We start from the raw sequence: 18,891 nt of genomic DNA, 5'->3' as shown, positions 1-18,891 counted from the left end.
ATAAAAAAATTGATTTGATAAAATGTGAGGAACGTTTTAAATTTTTTTAAAGGTACCTTCAATGAAAAAATGCACTGGAGCACTGGGGCAATTTCGTCCATTAAGACTATTTAAGAGAGCCAAAAAAAGAAAGGCATACAGTGGAAATGGAGGAGACCAGGAAAACTCTGGAGCGGGAATTCTATCTCCAACCAACTCTTTAAGTCACTTTCTCTGTCTCTGTTTCAGTTTCTGGTAAGTCTGGCATTTTGTCTCCTGTTTTCCTTCTTCTCCTCCTAACAATCTTATTTGGCTTTTTCCTTCCATTTTGCTTCTTTTTTAGTAGTAAGCCTGCATTTCTTCACTTCCTTTCCTTGTTTGAGTGTCTCTAATTTCTCTTTTCTGAATTTTTATCTGCTGTTTTGCCTTTTCTTTTCAATCCCAGCTGTAGTGATGATATGACATTATTCGTGTTGAAAATAATCATAAATTGTGATAAATTCGATCACTTTTGTTAGAATTTCGTTCTTAGAATTTTGCTTTTACAGCTTTAATTTGTAGCACTATGCTTCAGTAGTTACCCTCTTTTCCACCAGAATTCATCCAATGGTTTAAAAGAAAAAGGAATGAAAGAAAAATGTTTTGAATGCCTCAGCAATGAATTGGTTAGCAATAATGCCGAAAAAAAAAGTATTACTGGTGAATCTAGAAAATGTAATTGGCGATATTAGAAAGAGTAGTTGATTATGTTTCCAAATAATTTTCAATCCAAATGCACTTGTTATTTTTGGAAGGTAGAGCAACTAATCTTGTTGAGCTGCTTTTAATTAGTAACTCACCGGGAACAATTATAATTAGTCCATTGTCATGATCATATTATGTGCATCAGCTTTTGAGATAGTTAGTTCTCGCCCCAGATAGAGCCCTAGGATGGTTTTGCCTTGAATAGCTTATATTCGGGGTGGATAGATTCAAGGGATCTGGTATCTGATTTTATTTGATTTTTGTATGTCTTCATCCACATTTGTCAAAACTTTTGATGGGTTATATTATGCTTTTTCCAGTCTGGCAATTTGTCTTGCATTTCCTCTTATCAGTTTGCTTTGATGCTGGTTTTGTCATTTTCTTTCAGGCATATAATGCTTTTCTTGTTTTTCTTGTTGTTTACTACTATTTTCTGATTTTTGCATCTTATCTTGCAAATTTTACTTTGCCGCTGAGTTTGGTATTTTCATTATAGTGGTTATTTCTTTGCTCGATGATATGATTCTGGGATTTTCTTCTAAATACTGACTTTTTAGATGCATACACTTTGAAGACTTTTTAGACTTTTTTGACATCGTAGTGTTTTGCTCTGGTAGTGGCTGCGCAGATATTTGTCTTTTACAGCTAGAATTGTCACTCTAGGTGAAGGTCATTGTTGAATCAGCAGTGCATACTTTGAACTGCTATCGCATGTTTCACTTATAGGTTTGTCTTGGATTGACAAGCAATGTTTTGTCAAGAGCACGATACTGGTCGTCTTAGCTATTCAATCAGTTGCCCCCCCTACAGTTTGCTCTCATTTGTTTTCCCAACTTCTTCACTTCTGCAGTAAGCTTACAAATTTTGATATGCTTGTTAAGGAGATGTCAAATTGTATGTGGTATTAAATATATTGTTTTGAAGTGCACTATTGACCATCAGATCAAGAAAAGAAATATGTTGGCTAGTTTGGTCATCTGTGCTATCAAATTGGGCAAAACAACACATAATTTGTTCCCATGCCAAAATGCCAGGTGACATATTGGGTGGTTTTCATACAGATGTGAGCAGAAGTAGATTGGCCCAGAAAATGCATGTAATTGCTTTTCCCGTGTGTTCTGCAGCAGTAATTAGGGCTATACCATTCAAAAAGTCTCTGGTACCGACTCCAAACTCTTCTACCAATGTGCACCATCCAAAAGTGCTCCGTTATTCAGCAACTGTAGGGCTGTCTCCAAGAAGGGTTCTGTCCTCAGTCTTCTTTAATGGATAATATATTATTAGTATATTTCTGTTGGATTCTGAAACAGTGTTTTCCATGCCCATCTTTCTGTACTTTTCTCACTAGAAAAGCTATCAATTGTCATTTTCAGGATGCTGAAACTGAACTGGAAGACAAGAAGTATGAATTGCTTAGAGTCATCCAGGACACTCAACGTGGACTTGTGACAACTGCTGACCAGCGCTCTTCAATTGAGGAAGCTCTAGTCAGTTTTCTTACCCTCTTCTCAAGAGACGGATATGTTTTTAAATGCTCCTTCTCTAATGTGGTTCTAATCTTTCATGAATTCCCCAAATGAGCCAGGTAAGCGTGGAAGCTTTTGATGCAGGTGAAGCCATTGACTTAGGTGAGTTGGATGGGACATGGCGTCTGCAATACACATCTGCTCCTGATGTCCTCATTCTTTTTGAGTCAGCTTCAAGGCTTCCCTTCTTTCAGGTTATATTCGTTGAGGAACTACACATAACCCATTTTCTTTTCCTTTATCCCTTTGTGACCTAAAGTAATCTCATTTCCTGCATCGTCATATCTGTGGTTGACATGGTTGTCAACAGGTCGGCCAGGTTTTTCAAAAATTTGAATGCCAGGATGAATCCAATGGAGGAGTAGTACGTAATATTGTGAAGTGGAGTATTCCAAGTTTGTTGGAGGTAAAGTATCAATTCTATTATTATTAGTGAAATGATTCTCTACTTATTGTTCTTTTTCAAGTTGCGAGGTTGCTTCTTGTGCTTAGCGAGATATCATTTTGGAAACATAACGGTTCATGTAAGACTGCTTACTTGATTATCCTCTGGAAATCCCAGTCTAAGGTGTTGCTTCCAACTTTGAAATGCTGTTTCTTATGAAAGAGTTTGTTTTTTTTTTATTACAAATTTACAGTGAACCAAGTAAAAGGTCAATGAAGCAAATCAAATCATCTTCTAGTTGCTCAAGTATTTTCTTATGTGAATCCAGCTTTTCATAGTGATCCCTTCTTAGCTGATAAGTTACTATAGATCAAACATTTAAGCAGATGTAACATAGAAGTAACATCAGACATAACCTCTTAGGATGATTCTTTCCAGTTCTGAAGGAATATTCGAAATCTTTGCTGGCATTTATGGAAGACATTGTGATGAGATTCTGCTGGTGTGATGGGAGTAGAGTATTTTTGGGGCCGCTTAGGTTGTTTGTATGACTGCATTGTATTTCTGAATCCTAAGAGTTGCCTCACTAACTGTTTGTTCTGTATTAACTATAAATTAATGGTAGAAAAAAGTTGTAGAGTCTGGTTTTCTTTGTCTATTATCTTTTGATTCTTATCCTTTGTGAGCTTTCCGTTGAGACAAATACGATTTTGGCATTCTGACAGGAGCAAGAAGGTGCAACTTTGCTTGTCTCTGCCAAATTCTCTGTTGTTTCGTCGCGCAACATTTATCTTCAGTTTGAAGAGGTTTGCTTCTCAATCTCAATCAATAGTCAATATGAAATGCATATCAAGGATTAGCAAGTTTAAAAAATTATTAGCTGCATGCTCCTTTGAAGAACTTGTGATTTTTATGCCTGCTTTTCAAATGACTAATCTGGAATTGCATATTTACTCTTTTTTCATGGATTAAGGCATTGTAAAGATTTTTTGTCTTTGTAAACTTAAATGTAAGATGGACCTTACTCCTTTGTTTCAATTTTTTTTTCATTGGAGGACTGCGAGTCTCTTTAACAAACTAGTCTTTGGGTACAAACCTCAGTTAACATCATTTCTCAGGATGATGAACTGGAATTTATCAGAAACTGAATTCATGGTTAATTACCAGCTTTCGAGCTTAGCATATGTGGAAATCTCAACTAATACAAAAAGTATTGCAATTAGCTTATTTGGAGTGTTTTTGGGATGCCAACTTTCTTTAACAGATAGCTCTTAACAAGATAAATATTAGTGAAGAATTGCAAGCTCTGATAGCTCCAGCAATACTACCAAGGTCATTTATTAGCTTACAGGTATGTCCTATGCTCTTAAGCTGGAGATTTCCATTGTCTAGTCTTGAATTTTATCTTCTGGCAAGATTTCAGTCTAAATTCTGTTTAATTTAAGCTGAAAGCTAACTATATGCTAAACTTTTCACGAGGTTAAAATTTTTTAAATAAACTGATAAACAAAGAAAAAGAAGCTAAATCCTTATTCACGCTGATATCCTTACTTTTTTTGTTTTTATTTTCTGTGGTCTATTTGAGTTTAGAGGTTAGAACAAAGGTGACCTGAAAAACATGTAAACATTTGTTTGTTTATGCTGCTATTCCTTTCTGCCTGGTTGACGTGTGCTACAGTAAACAAAGCATGCTATATTTGGACTAGGCCCAGGGTCATATTCACATGACCTCTTCAATATGCAGATTATCTCAAGTATGTAACTTTTTACACTATTATCCAATGCTTTTGCTCAGAAGTTGCATGATGAATAACGCAGATCTTACAGTTCATCCGAGCTTTCAAAGCTGAATTTCCTGTGAGAAACCCAGGGAGGTATGTACTGGCACATATAATTGCAATCATTGTTGATCTGTGATTGGTAGATTTTTGAGTAAATTTTACATACACTGTTACTGTATACATTATTGCAGTTGGATTATGACACGCGTGCAAAAATTAGATTTTAAATTCAAATTTTATAAAATTGTCATTCATCTAATATTGACAATATATATACTGTCAGTATTTAGAAGATTAATTCTTAATTTTCGCATGTTATGGAATATGCAGGAATTCTGTGGGAGGTCTGTATTACCTATCGTATCTGGACAGATATATGCTTTTAGGTCGTGCTGTTGGAGGCGGTGGAGTTTTTGTATTCACTAGAGCTCAAGCAATTGTTTTATAAGAAGTTGAAATCACGAGCTAAGTGGTTGTGGTTTGTCCATCCTTTTTGTATTGTTCTCGTCGATTTTGTGAGTTACTTCACCTTTTTTTTTTTAAGTGACAAACTCTATAGACGAGGGAGGAATTTGGGCGATCTTTAGTTGAAATTCTCCTTACAGAACGGTTTTGTTTGAGCTTTTTCTCTAATTGTTTGAATACATAAAATACAATTTGGTTCGACCCTCTGGCTCTGACACCATTGAGAGATATCTGAGCTACAGCTATTTTATAATGGCAAGAATAAACTTCTTGAAGATAAATTAGGCCAAATAGAATTATAGAAGCCTCCATGGCAATGGCTAATGGTATCAAACCAACAAAAATAAAAATTCGTACTCCGAAAATATATACTCAAATATAGTAATGAGTAGAGTCATATCCTCGAGGATTAGGGGTGGGCGCAGGTCGGATACCCGTCCATTCACCATTTGGCTGATCCAATCCGCACCTTGCGGGTCAGCTATTTTCTGATCGTTACTCGCGCCGCATATCAGCAGGTTATAGGGTACCCGTTGAGATAGGGTCGGGTCAGCAGGTACCCGTCTCGTCCCATTTATCATTTAATTTTTTTAAAAAAAAATGATTTATACCAATTTAATTTTATATTTTACACATTCATCTAAGATATAATAAATTTTTTTCTAAAAAAGGTTTCCCACCAAGAAACAAACATGTGAAGAGAATATAAGATAAAGGAAAAAATTAAAAGAATTTAAAATCAATAAAAATTTGAAATAAGTAGCACAATTTTTAATATATATGTTCCACATTAATTAATTTTTTTTTAAAATAAAAGATCATGACTTCTACAAATGAATATTGTAAATAAACTATAGTCTCTCATATTTATAATGCAATTGTTCAATAAAATTACTTATTTTGTTCTAAATTATTATTTTATAGTGTGTGTATAAAAATAAAAATAATATATATATGCGGGGTGGATTGGGTACCCGCGAATTTTTAATTATGTGACCCTAACCCGCCCTGCATCTTAGCGGGTACCCGACTCTCTTTTGACCCAATCAAATAATAAAAATAGGATATCCTAATTTTCGGGTTAGATCGAATCGGATATAACGGATTTTCGGGTTAGCGGATAATTTTGCCCACCCCTATCGAGGACTGTACGATTTATTTCTTTGTAAAACAATTAAATTAAAGGGGGACTGTTGAGAAATTAATCTAAGTAACTCACTTGAATAAAGACAATGATGCAAAAATTTAAATAAAATAAAGGGAATTTCGCCAATTTGGTCCCTAAACATTTTCACTTAAACCAATTTCGTCCTTGATGAAATATTTTAACCAATTTAGTCCTTGAACTAATTTTTGACTTCCAATGTAGGACTTTTCACTGCATTTTACCCAATTTGAGTGGACCAATGGGGGTATAATTGTCACACTGGTTTAATCTTTTGCAATTAACCGACGAAACAAATTAGATTGAAGGTACTCGGTAATTACCAACTTTGTCATCCAATCCAAGTCAACCCGGTGGCTTCTTTTTTTTTTTTTTTTTTTTATAATCATCTCATTTCGGAGCACTGCGAATATTCGTCGTGGATTGAATTAAACCCAGAAATCGAAATAAATCAGCAACACTCGACATTTCTTTAGCAGGCGAAGATTTACTTGCTGGTACTGGTACTGACTGATAAGTCGATCAAAAATGGTTAAAAAAGAATTTAATAAATAATGGGTTCAGGAAGGAAGGAAGTCAGTTCGTTCATTACAAGGATATTTGATTCCTAATCGGCATACATGCATTCAATCACGAAAAAAGAGATGACATGGGTCGGAGAGTTGAACCCAGAAAGGGGAAAAAAAGGGGGGGGGGGGGGGGTTGGATGGAGATTAAGGGGGCTTTTACACATATTTCTTCTTCTGCTTCAGCTTCATCTAGCCTGCCTAGTTTTAAGTAGTAAACACCTACCAGTACTCGCTCGGTCTACTGTGGAGAGAAGCATTTTTGAGTTTTTGTACTCTACTACTAAACTAGTAAGTTGTTTTCTAGCAACTAATTACTATTATTAAGCATAGACAGATCCGCACGAGAGAGCCATCAAGAGTATAGCGGCTTGTTCTTCCTCTCTTAATTTCCCCATCAGCTTTCCCGATCTCCGTAGCACCATTTCTCCTCCCAACGCCATTAATTTCATCCTCAGCGATTGCCCCACTCCGCCTCCTTCGTTGCTCTTGTTGCCGCCGCTACTGCTTTTCCTCTTCTTCTTGCCCTTGTCATTTCTACCCCTGTCCAGTCCCAAAAGCTCCCTCCTCTTCTTGTTGTACTTGATCCCGCATGCATTGTACAGTGACTGATGATGCAACAACAACAAACGCTAAGGATATGTAAATAAATACTCCACCAAACAAAACACACACTCTATTATCAAGAAATGCTAAGAGTGGTAGCCTGGAGTATATAGATAGAGATTGAGAGACCATTGGATATTATTTACAAATATATATATATATATATATATATAGAAGAGAAGAAGATAATGCACCTTGGGACCAGCTGGACCTCCTCTCCACAGAGGCGTTCTGGTTGTATGGCAATCACTGCAACTCTTCAACTGCTTCGAACTGGAAGCCGAAGGGCTGCTGCTGCTGCTACGTTTTGCATTCTACGTTTTGATTTCGTGGAGGTGATATTATTGTAAAAGAAAGGATATCTGCTTCTTCGAAGAAATAAGATGATTATAAAAAAAAGAAGCCACCGGGGTTGACTTGGATTGGATGACAAAGTTGGTAATTACCGAGTACCTTCAATCTAATTTGTTTCGTCAGTTAATTGCAAAAGATTAAACCAGTGTGACAATTATACCCCCGTTGGTCCACGCAAATTGGGTAAAATGCAGTGAAAAGTCCTACATTGAAAGTAAAAAATTAGTTCAAGGACTAAATTGGTTAAAATATTTTATCAAGAATGAAATTGGTTTAAGTGAAAATGTTTAGGGACCAAATTGGCGAAATTCTCTAAAATAAATCAATAGGAAACAAGCTTCTAGTCAAAGGATTGATCATTATTTTGGTTCATTTAATTGATCCTCAATGCAAAGACAAAAATTATTTACTTATAAATAAATTGGTTATGGTTCAACAAATTTTGATAGTCTGTCTCTCATTACTGCGTCAATAACCACAATAAAGTCTGTGTTTATTTTTCTTACCAATTAGACAGTCTAAACAAACTCTTAGAATTTAATTTATTGATAGCATTAATTATTAGAAAAGACTACCCATTATCACCAACAAACTGACAAGTTCAGTTCATTTATATTAGATTATATATTCTCATGATATATATTCAAAAGTTTCTATTACAATTAAATTATATCATTTGTCATAAACACTAAAATTACCAAATAATTACAGATTTGATATTTAAGATGACAATATATTATTCCAATAATTAAATAGTGATTAGTTATTTAATCATATAAAATAATCATCTCAAGAACGAATAGAGAATATATAAATATTTATAAATAAATGAAACAATAAATCAAATTAGATCTCACAGTATTCAATGAACCAAAACTTTGATTATTTTGTTATTAAAACAGGAATTTAGCCATTTCATGGTGAAATCACAGCTAAAAGGAATATTAGAGTTTATTGTTAAAGAGAAAAGAAAGAAAAAGAATAATAAGAAAAATTGTATTTTTTTTTTCTAACGAACGAAGAAAAACAAAAGCAAATGAATCCCTTGTTCGGTTCTGGCTTTTGTCCCTCCTATTAAAGAGTCAGGACCAAACTAGGGCTGCAAACGAGTCGAGCCGAGTCGAGTTTTGAGGTAATCGAGCCGAGCCTTAGCTAAATTTTATCAAGCTCGAGCTCGAGCTCGAGCTCGACGAGCTGGCAATTTTCGAGCTCGAGCTCGACTCGAATCAAGTCGAGTCGAGCTCGAGCTCGAAAAAAATAAAAAAAAAATTTTATTTTTAAAAAAAATAAATAAAATAATATTTTTTTTCTGAATAAATAATAAAATATTAAGGATATATCCGTAATTTCACTATGAAAATAAAAAATAAAAAATATATATATATAATATACGTAATTTTATTATTAAATAAAAATAAAAATAAAAAAATATATATATATTCAAGCTCGCGAGCCTAACGAGCTTAATATTCTGAGCTCGAGTTCGAGCTCGAGTTTGACTCGAGCTGGCTCGAGCTCGACTCGAGCTCGATTAATGTCGAGCTCGACTCGAGCTTAACTCGAGCCGCTCGCGAGCGGCTCGCGAGCGCCTCGATTCGTTTGCAGCCCTAGACCAAACTAAATAGTGCTTGCGATACCCTCAAAAGGTTAAGAATCATATTCCTAATATAATTCTATTAAGTACTAACTACTGAATAAAACGAGAAATGTTGTTTCCAAAATAATCAAGAAACTCCTAGCTCCATAAGGAAATTAAATTCCATTCCGATTGATCAATAAAAATTCCAAATTGTAAGGGTCACTTCAAAATCCGTGACATCTGGATTTCACGGTAAATTAATACATAGTCATGCCTTATAGAATGTAGGCTCTGTTTGGATTGCTAAGTTTTTCAAAAAATCTAAAAAGTAGTCTAATTTTTTTTAATATTTAAAAAATATTCTAAAATATATTCTAAAAACTCTTCAACTCTTAAATATTCCAAAATATTTTCTAAAAATATTCTAAAATATACTATAAAAATTCTGTTACAGTAAAATTTTTCAAAAAATACCTCCAAACGCATTATTGTCTCCTATCGCATTTACATACTTTTTCCAATTTAGTCTCCCTTATCTAAAACACGAATACATTTGTATTATGTAATTACAAACAAAGATAGACATGCATTATGTAATTACTACAATTTTTTTTTCAGTAACGATACATTTGTATAACCTCCTCTATCCTAATCTAGGGAAGAGGGGGAGCCTAAAGAGGCTGTGGTAGGGGGTTAGTGGGTATACAGATCCAACTAAATCAAGAGAGTGATATGACATAATCCTTAAATTTTTTCGCTGCAGATGAGATTTGAATTCTCACCTACAATTCAATGAGGGACTTAAACCCCTCCCTGGTGGCCACTGAACCATTGGCCCAGTGGTTATGTAATTACTACAATTGAAGAGGGATAAAAAAAATAAGGCTCAGGTATAGTTAGAGCTGGCAATTTGTCCCAAGTCCCAATGGGCTACCCATGCCCAAAGGAACTTTGGGCGGGATGGGTATTATAATTTGGTATTGGGTTTAAATTGGGACACATCCCAACTATACCCATTAATGAATGGGAAAGGATGGGAAATACTTGGGTACCCATTGGGCTCAAATGACAAGGGCTCCGTTTGGATTAGCTGTTTTTGAGGGGTGTTTTTGAAATATTTTATTGTAGCAGTGTATATTAAAAATTTTTACTATAAAATTTTTTTGAAATATTTGATATACTAATATGGATGGGATGTTTCTTGAGTTATTGTATATTACTGTAACATTGTATTTGAAAAACTTATTTTTTGAAAAAATAGTCAATCCAAACGGAGTCTTAGATTCAAAAATCATCTTTAACAATTTTTATAGTCATACCAGCGAATATAATCTAGTAGTCTTCCTAGTCATTATCCACAAGAATTTCCAACATTTCAGTTAGTTTAGACCTGTCATCCTTGGACAATGATGAGGATAAATATTCAACATCCTAAGGACCTTGGCCATCTTGATATATGTTGGAATATGGTTGTATATCTATCTTTTCTTTTATTTGTTAATCCAATTTTTTATGGGAATCTTGAGTATAAAGCACTTGCATGTTTATTTAATAAAACTAAAAGAAATTTAATAAATCAAAAATATTAAAATTATATAAAAAATGAATTAAAGGAAAAAAAATATGTAGAAAATGGATTTGGGTATTGGGCGGGATCAATCTAAACTTCTTGGCTTTTGCGGCTCTATTCCACGTGATCATTTCAGCCGCCTGTCCTATGTACTAACTATACCTAGAGGTGGCAAAATGGGCGGGATGGGCGGGATTTGCTTGGGTTTGAGATGGAACCGAGTCATATGGGTTTGGGCCCAACATTACCCATATGTGTTTTGGGACTAACTTGGGCGGGATCAGTTTGGGATGAGTTTAGATTGATCCCGCCCAATACCCAAATCCATTTTCTACATATTTTTTTTCCTTTAATTCATTTTTTATATAATTTTAATATTTTTGATTTATTAAATTTCTTTTAGTTTTATTAAATAAACATGCAAGTGCTTTATACTCAAGATTCCCATAAAAAATTGGATTAACAAATAAAAGAAAAGATAGATATACAACCATATTCCAACATATATCAAGATGGCCAAGGTCCTTAGGATGTTGAATATTTATCCTCATCATTGTCCAAGGATGACAGGTCTAAACTAACTGAAATGTTGGAAATTCTTGTGGATAATGACTAGGAAGACTACTAGATTATATTCGCTGGTATGACTATAAAAATTGTTAAAGATGATTTTTGAATCTAAGACTCCGTTTGGATTGACTATTTTTTCAAAAAATAAGTTTTTCAAATACAATGTTACAGTAATATACAATAACTCAAGAAACATCCCATCCATATTAGTATATCAAATATTTCAAAAAAATTTTATAGTAAAAATTTTTCATATACACTGCTACAATAAAATATTTCAAAAACACCCCTCAAAAACAGCTAATCCAAACGGAGCCCTTGTCATTTGAGCCCAATGGGTACCCAAGTATTTCCCATCCTTTCCCATTCATTAATGGGTATAGTTGGGATGTGTCCCAATTTAAACCCAATACCAAATTATAATACCCATCCCGCCCAAAGTTCCTTTGGGCATGGGTAGCCCATTGGGACTTGGGACAAATTGCCAGCTCTAGTCAATTCACATCAACATTTATATATTTTTTTATGGCAACAATAATATCTCTATAACATAAACTATCATAAGGGGTAGTAGATATAAGAATTTGACTAAATCAAAGAGGTGCTCTATCACTTCTTTAGATTTTTTCACTACAGGTAGAGTTCAAACCCCCAACCTATAGTTCAAAGAGGAATTTGGTCCCTTATTGGTTACATCAACATTTATGTCATTTATATTCAATTATTTATTTATTGTAACGCATCGCTTTTTTTTTATTATTAATATTCTCACTACAATCACAACATAGGGTGGAGTCATCTATTTGTCATCCAGACATGTGAATGAAGTTTAGATGGGTTGTTTAAACCTTTCATGGGATATTTATGTGCATCAAATCTTGAACTTTTAACATCTTAGCCATAGCTTTAATTACATAGGACATTGTACAAGCTTACAAGGTACGGATCAAATCAATGACTAATGCTACCAAGTGAATCATTTCCTAGTAAAACTCTTCAAGTCCACATTGAAAGCATCTTGAGAAATCATATTTACCTTAAAAGGCTGAAATGTTAAGTTGATTAATTTACATGCTCTAGTTGCTAGCAAGTTAAACTTGGCACATAAAATCCTCTGGATTTGCAACTTCTATTGCCTCCCCTTGTCAACTTTTTTCTTTTTTTGGTTCCCAATGAATGACAATTACTTCACTCCTAATTTGAATACCCCTTTTGTAGTTGATCACCGAATGGCTGGAGCAACGTTCTTGGAACTATATGTTCTTATTTAGGGGTGTGAATCGAAATCGAAATCGGTAATTCGGAACTTTGAAATCAAAATTTTTCGAAATTTTGATATCAGAATTTTTTACCGATTTCGATTTCGAATTCATCAATTTCGAATTCAATTCGGAATTCGGTAAATTCCGATTTCACCGAATTCATGAATACAAAAATTATTATTATTATTATATAAATATTATATTACATATATATATATATAATATTATATATATGTGTGAAAACGAAATTGAAATCGAAATAGGAATTTCGATTTCACCGAATTCATGAATATAAAAATTATTATTATAATATAAATGTTATGTGTGAAAACGAAATTGAAATCGAAATAGGAATTTCGATTTCACCGAATTCATGAATATAAAAATTATTATTATAATATAAATGTTATATTATATATATATATATATGAAAAACAGATTTGAAATCGAAATAGGAATTCCGAATTCCGATTTCGAATTCGAATTCGAAATTTCTGATTTGAAAAATCTCATTACCGAATTCGACAAATTCAAAATTGGATATTCCAATTTTTGGTTCCCAATGAATGACAATTACTTCACTCCTTGATCACCGAATGGCTGGAGCAACGTTCTTGGAAATGTATGTTCTTAGTTATGAATGCTCCCATTCATGTGCAAAACAAATTAAAAAAATATATCAAAAGAGAAAATGCATTTGAAAATCTAATAACGATTTTAAAATAACAGAGTGTTCTTTCACTTGTGTATAGTGTACATGGCAAAGAACAACTGTAAGTATGGTTATTCAATTGTTGATTTTGTGGTTATCTAGGAGTTCCTTTCATTAGGTAATGACATAATGTTCATTATTCAATTGATGGTAATTGATTGTTTACTTAGGAATTGCAATTTTGATAATGACATAATGTCCATTGTTGCTGTTAACATCATTGGAAACTGCATGACTATTTAATATTAGGGAGTGAGGCAGGAACAGTTGTTAGATCAACCGTCCGTAAATAGTGTAACAAGTTTTGAACATTTTGTAACTTTATGTAAACCTCTTGTACATTTGTAACAACAGAAATGTGATAATACACTTCTGTGAAGAAACCTCAGGGGATAGGATTTTGAAATTATCCCTTATGTTTTTGTCATGTCATTTATTTTGGTGCAGTTTGAAATAATACATTATGGGACGTCAGGGAACCAAGAAGATGAATCTTACAAAAGATAAAGGCAAGCAGGTTGAGGAACATTATGACAATAATCCAGTAAATCCGGTGAAGCCACCAACTGATTTCATTGCATACAGGTATATATGGCTTTATAGAACGATTATTGTCTACATTTGGGGCTTTGAATTAGTTAAAAAACTCATGATAAAATCAAAAGTCTATGTGATGGATCTAATCATATTAAATCATGGTAGGATTGACTTCGCACGCAAGCAAAAAGCAAAGGGAAAGACATTAACAATTCAGGAGCTAAACATAGCTGCTGGAAATGCATGGAACAAATTGAGTGATCAGGAGAAGCTTGTATGGAAAAATGAAGCAGATATGAAGAAATATAAGGAGCTTATGAAAATCTACAAGGAGTCTATAACGGATAGGGGAGAAAGCATAAAGAGTGAAGTAGCAAAACAAGTAAGGACGTAGCATCAAATTTTATTGTTTTTAAATTAAATGATTTAGAAGTTTCAAAGCGCAAGTGCAAGTATTGGACTGTTATTTGTTAATTTTTATCAACATTGTTATATTGTTTTTATTGGCATACAGGTTTAGGTACACACCAGCTAAATTTTTAAAGTTTGTAGGTCATATTGATGGGGCGAAAATAACTGCAATAAAAGAAATAGGTTTTGGTGGATTACTGGAGATCCAATGTCACCTCCTTCCAAAGGATATATGCATGTGGTTGGTGAATAATTTCAATCCAACTCACTCATATATACAACTTGAAGGTGGACGTGTACTGCCTGTAACATCAGAGAATATAGCAAAGGCTCTTGGAATTCCTGGTGAGGGGCTAGTGCCGGTTGAAGATACTAGAGATGATGGAATTGATAGCGATCCACATTATTCTACGAAGAAGAAGTATAATTGGCATGATATAGTAGATGAGCAAATATCCATGGAGGTGGGGGATGAATTCAACAGATTATTTGTTATTTTTACATGTGGGTGCTTGCTTGCTCCAACAACACAAGCTGAAATTAAAGCCAATTTATGGAAGAGTTTACAATCAACTTCAGAAATAGCAAAATTTAATTGAGCTGAGTTCGTCAGAGCTGATTTATGCAAAAAATTATTGAATATGGAAAGTAATGCCCGCAAAAATGTTGGAGGTTGCATCCTATTTTTGCTGGTAAGTTAAGAAATCTCAACTATTGGATGATCTTACCTTATATTTATTCATTATATCTAACAAGGATAAGTTGTTATTATTTTGCAGCTACATTATTATGATCGAATAAGTATACTCAATCATTGTGTTCGTAGGACCTACCCTATAGCAAAAGCATGGACCGATGCCAATATAATGGAAAGAGAAACACTAGAATTGGGTGGTCTTGGAAAATTTGGCAAAGGAAAGCTAGTAAGTATTGCTGAAACAATGATATTTTTGGAATTTGAGTTAGCAAGACATTATATTATGTGGTTAACTACTTTGTGCAACTTATAATATACGTTTTTGTCCACAAAAGTGGGGTCAAACAAAATGGACAGAGAAGAAGATGAGGAAGAGGAAGCTAATGAGCTTCCATCGGATGTGATTAGCCAGATGGTAAATAATGGATATGGAGAAATTGCTGTAAGATAACAAATTAAATCTAATATGAATGCAAATATGTCTGAAGTTGTACCAATATGAGGATTAATTGCATTGATTTTTGTATATTCAGATTCATCTAACCACTCTATATGCAAAAGCCGCGAATGCCAAGCGAATAGCAATCGAGTGCCAACAAAGTGTAACGAACATATCAAGTATCCTTTGCTCGCAACGTAGTGCCATGCCATCATCTTTCCAGGCAGCCATTAGATCCACAAGAAAAGAGGCAAAAAAACGAATGATCCATGATGAGAAGGCAAAGGTTGTTATAGATTCTGATACAGACAAATCTAAATATGAAAACAACCAAGACGAGACATGTGTTAGGGATAGGAATGAGGATTTTGGTGAAGATGAGGCAAATGAGTCCAAAGAAAAAGAAGGAAAAGATGATGCCAAGGCAATTACGACAGCATTACATCAGTTGCAGCAGCCCAATGTCATGAAAGATGTTAGGGATAGCAAAATTGTAGAAGTTCATTACTTGGATGCAGGCGTAACTTCCCCATCAATAGCTGTAGTAGAGCACCATTCGCTATGTGCTGCAACACAATGGAAGGGTCGGTCTAGATATAAAAAAAGAGAGTGCGAAGGCAAGTTATATATGTTCTAGTTGAAATTTTGCTTTCATTTGTTATTGCACTTTGTAAATGATATGAAAATTGATCATTACTGAAAAATTTGCTATTCTTGACTTAATATAGATGCGAAACATGGCCGAATGCACAAGACATTGCGGATGACAAGGCACAACACCCTCATCAGGTCTACTGATTATCAGATCCAAATCCAGGCTACTTTGACACAATGTAGCCGGCATATTGCGAATTTCACATGGCAAGACGAGGGAGATGAGAGGTAAAATCTTTTTTATGTGATAATATTCGGAGTTATATGCTATTTTTTATTCATATTCATTTATAATTGAACTTAACATTGTTGACTCAATGTTCAATGTAGTAAGATATTAGTGTCTATGTTTGAATTTAGCTTTAACCGAAGAGATATGCAATCCTTGCGGAAGAAGCATTGGGTAACAGATAGGCTAAGCCACGAGAAAAATTTTTTTTTTTTATTTGACTAATTTACTTACTATAGTTGTGGAGATAGTTTCACCTTTTGAAATGCTAAAAAATTTTGTTGTTATTCTCACCCCTCTTTTAGGTCGTTGATATGTATGCAAAGTTATTGAATAATGATATGAGTAAAAGACTGATGAAGGTTAAGAGGTACATTGTCAAGCCATGTGTTGTTGTAAGTATAATGACCAACTTTTTTTTACCACCAACTAACACCATGCATATACAGTTTCACTTATTGTTAGTTTATTAGAAAATTTGATTTCAATGTTTAATAAATAGTATGAATTGTTCGTGCAATTTCTAACTATCGCATGACTTTCGATCCAATTTCATTTATTTGTTGGGCAGGCTGCCATTCAACATGTAGACCGATTTGAGAAAATGTCTGATGATGACTTATATTCGCAATTGAACAAGTGGTTCAAAATAAGAGCAGATAATGCTTCAAGTCTAGCAAATGTCGATATCATGATCAATATCTTACAACTCTTGGATCAAATACCTTTTATTTTATATCAAATATGTTGCATTTGTAAAGTCTAACACATTATATTTTCAGATACTGGTTCTAGTGATGAACAAAAGTCACTGGTTTGTATACTCATTTGATATTGCACAAGGCATTGTTCATCTCCTTGACTCACGAGTTGATTCATCACGGGTTCGAGAGACTAACATCTTACGACGACTGGTGAAATCTAAACACTATTTATAACTTGAATTTTTAATGCATCTGTTCCATGGCTTTAAAATATATAACTTGTGTGAAAGTGTAATTAGGAAAATTATATTTTTATGTTGCAGAAGCGAACCTTGGGATTAATAATGGCAAAACAATTTAATAGTCGGTGGATTTCAAGGGATTTATATTGCAAATCGCAGATGTGCCTCAACAGTCTCCATGCAATAGGTATATGTCCTGTAAATAAGAGTTTATTTATATTCTATCTTGGAATATAACTAAATACTAAGTTATATTATTAGGATGGTAAGGTAAAACTTGTATGTCCTGCAATCTGGTTCTCACGACAATGTATACCTCGTGTTCCAGCTATGATTGTGGTATGTTCATAATGAAATTTCTGGAGCACTGAAATGGAAGATTAGGCAACGCATTACGGAGGTATATATATTATTTTGATTTATAGAATTTTTTTTGTAGCAATTATTTTTATGATGACTTATGTATAACATGTGGTGCTGATTATTTCAATGTTTGGATAGGATAACATGTGGAAGTATCGAGTGCAATATGTGTCTATGTTGGTTGCAACTGAACATAACGAATGGGCCGAATCCATCTTTGAGTTGTTAAATATCCCTCCTCGACGAAAAAACCAGTTGTAATAAATGATTGACAAATATTGGTAATTTATAGTTGTGTTGCGTAGAATTTTGTACTTGTGTTGTGTAAAATTATCTCCTTTTGGGATTACTGTTGGGAGCAATGTTCATTAGTTATGAAGTTTTTACTACTAGTGGGACATATAGAATTTTGTGTTGGGAGCAAAGTTCATTACTGTCGGGACATGTACAATTTTTTGTTTGCGGCAGACAGGGTTGGACACCACGATGAATATATAACTTCTTGTAATCAATTGAATAGAAGTAAATGGTGTAAAACTATTCTGCATTAAGTGCAATTTTCAAACTACTATCTAATATAAAAGTAAAACAATCATTTTAGTATTACATTGTTCTAATCCACTTCCAAAAGGGTCACAAGATACATCATCTTAGCATACATATTCATGGAAGACAATTAGCTTCTACCCATTTATATCGTAGGTAGTTGCACTTCTTCGTCGCTTATATATATGGGAGTACTGCTCTTTGACCTTTCCACAGAGGCCACAATGGAGGTCTGGCAATCATTGAAACAAGCAATAAATTATTTAAATCAAATATTCAGTATTCATAAAAGCATGCCCTACAATAGTCTTGTAACAAGATTAGAATAGTTCTAAATAATAACTGTAAATAATGAGCTTTTTAAAGAATTACTGACTATTAAGAATTCGGTGAATGAGCTATACTTTGTCTTGCTCACAGGATCATTGGGAATCAAAAGTGGGAGATTGTTATGATCTTGAATACGGATTATAACCAATTTGTGTATAATATCAGTATTTACATACTTTACAATCATATGTACACACTTTATAATAATGTGTACACCCTTTATATCAACTTGTAACATAACAAATGCATGTATGTAAAATACACTTTTACATAGCGTAAGGTTTGACAGAGTTCTCAAAATCTGTACATTGTCATTTATACCGTTTGTGTAGTTATTTAAGTTGGTCACATTGTTAAGTTGTTTTTACGCTTATGTTATTTTATTTGTACACATCCTCATTTATATTTTGAAATTCTGGACGGGATCTTTATTGTACAAGTTAACCATTCTTTGTAAAAGGATAATGACATACTT

At 33.8% G+C, this 18,891-nt stretch overlaps 1 protein-coding gene and 1 long non-coding RNA gene across 16 annotated transcripts; one reads left to right on the top strand and one right to left on the bottom strand.

The window, feature by feature from the left end:
* Window positions 1–137: 137 nt before the first annotated feature.
* On the top strand, window positions 138–5,081 carry LOC113727282 (probable plastid-lipid-associated protein 10, chloroplastic). Of its 15 annotated transcripts, none has more exons than XM_072075846.1 (10): window positions 146–234; window positions 1,450–1,572; window positions 1,666–1,966; window positions 2,097–2,210; window positions 2,309–2,443; window positions 2,560–2,655; window positions 3,360–3,440; window positions 3,899–3,985; window positions 4,453–4,508; window positions 4,746–5,081. In XM_072075846.1, exons 2-10 carry the CDS (start codon window positions 1,472–1,474, stop codon window positions 4,861–4,863), a joined length of 1,089 nt encoding a protein of 362 aa, XP_071931947.1. In that variant the 5' UTR covers window positions 146–234; window positions 1,450–1,471; the 3' UTR covers window positions 4,864–5,081. The 15 variants fall into 15 exon arrangements, 14 of the variants coding, with proteins under 14 accessions (XP_027107148.1, XP_027107144.1, XP_071931953.1 ...); XM_072075847.1 differs by lacking the exon at window positions 146–234 and adding an exon at window positions 245–324; XM_027251341.2 differs by lacking the exon at window positions 146–234 and having other exon boundaries at window positions 332–1,572; window positions 1,666–1,757; window positions 1,848–1,966.
* Window positions 5,082–6,629: 1,548 nt separating this feature from the next.
* LOC113724465 (uncharacterized) lies at window positions 6,630–7,572 on the bottom strand. Its single transcript, XR_011839825.1, has 2 exons — window positions 7,412–7,572; window positions 6,630–7,219 (listed from the first exon to the last, which is right to left on the bottom strand). It is a non-coding gene; the product is annotated as an uncharacterized lncRNA (long non-coding RNA).
* Window positions 7,573–18,891: the final 11,319 nt, after the last annotated feature.

Source organism: Coffea arabica, chromosome 2c, assembly GCF_036785885.1.
Source record: "Coffea arabica cultivar ET-39 chromosome 2c, Coffea Arabica ET-39 HiFi, whole genome shotgun sequence".
Classification (NCBI taxonomy): domain Eukaryota; kingdom Viridiplantae; phylum Streptophyta; class Magnoliopsida; order Gentianales; family Rubiaceae; genus Coffea; species Coffea arabica.
This window is presented reverse-complemented; position numbering and strand designations above follow the sequence as displayed.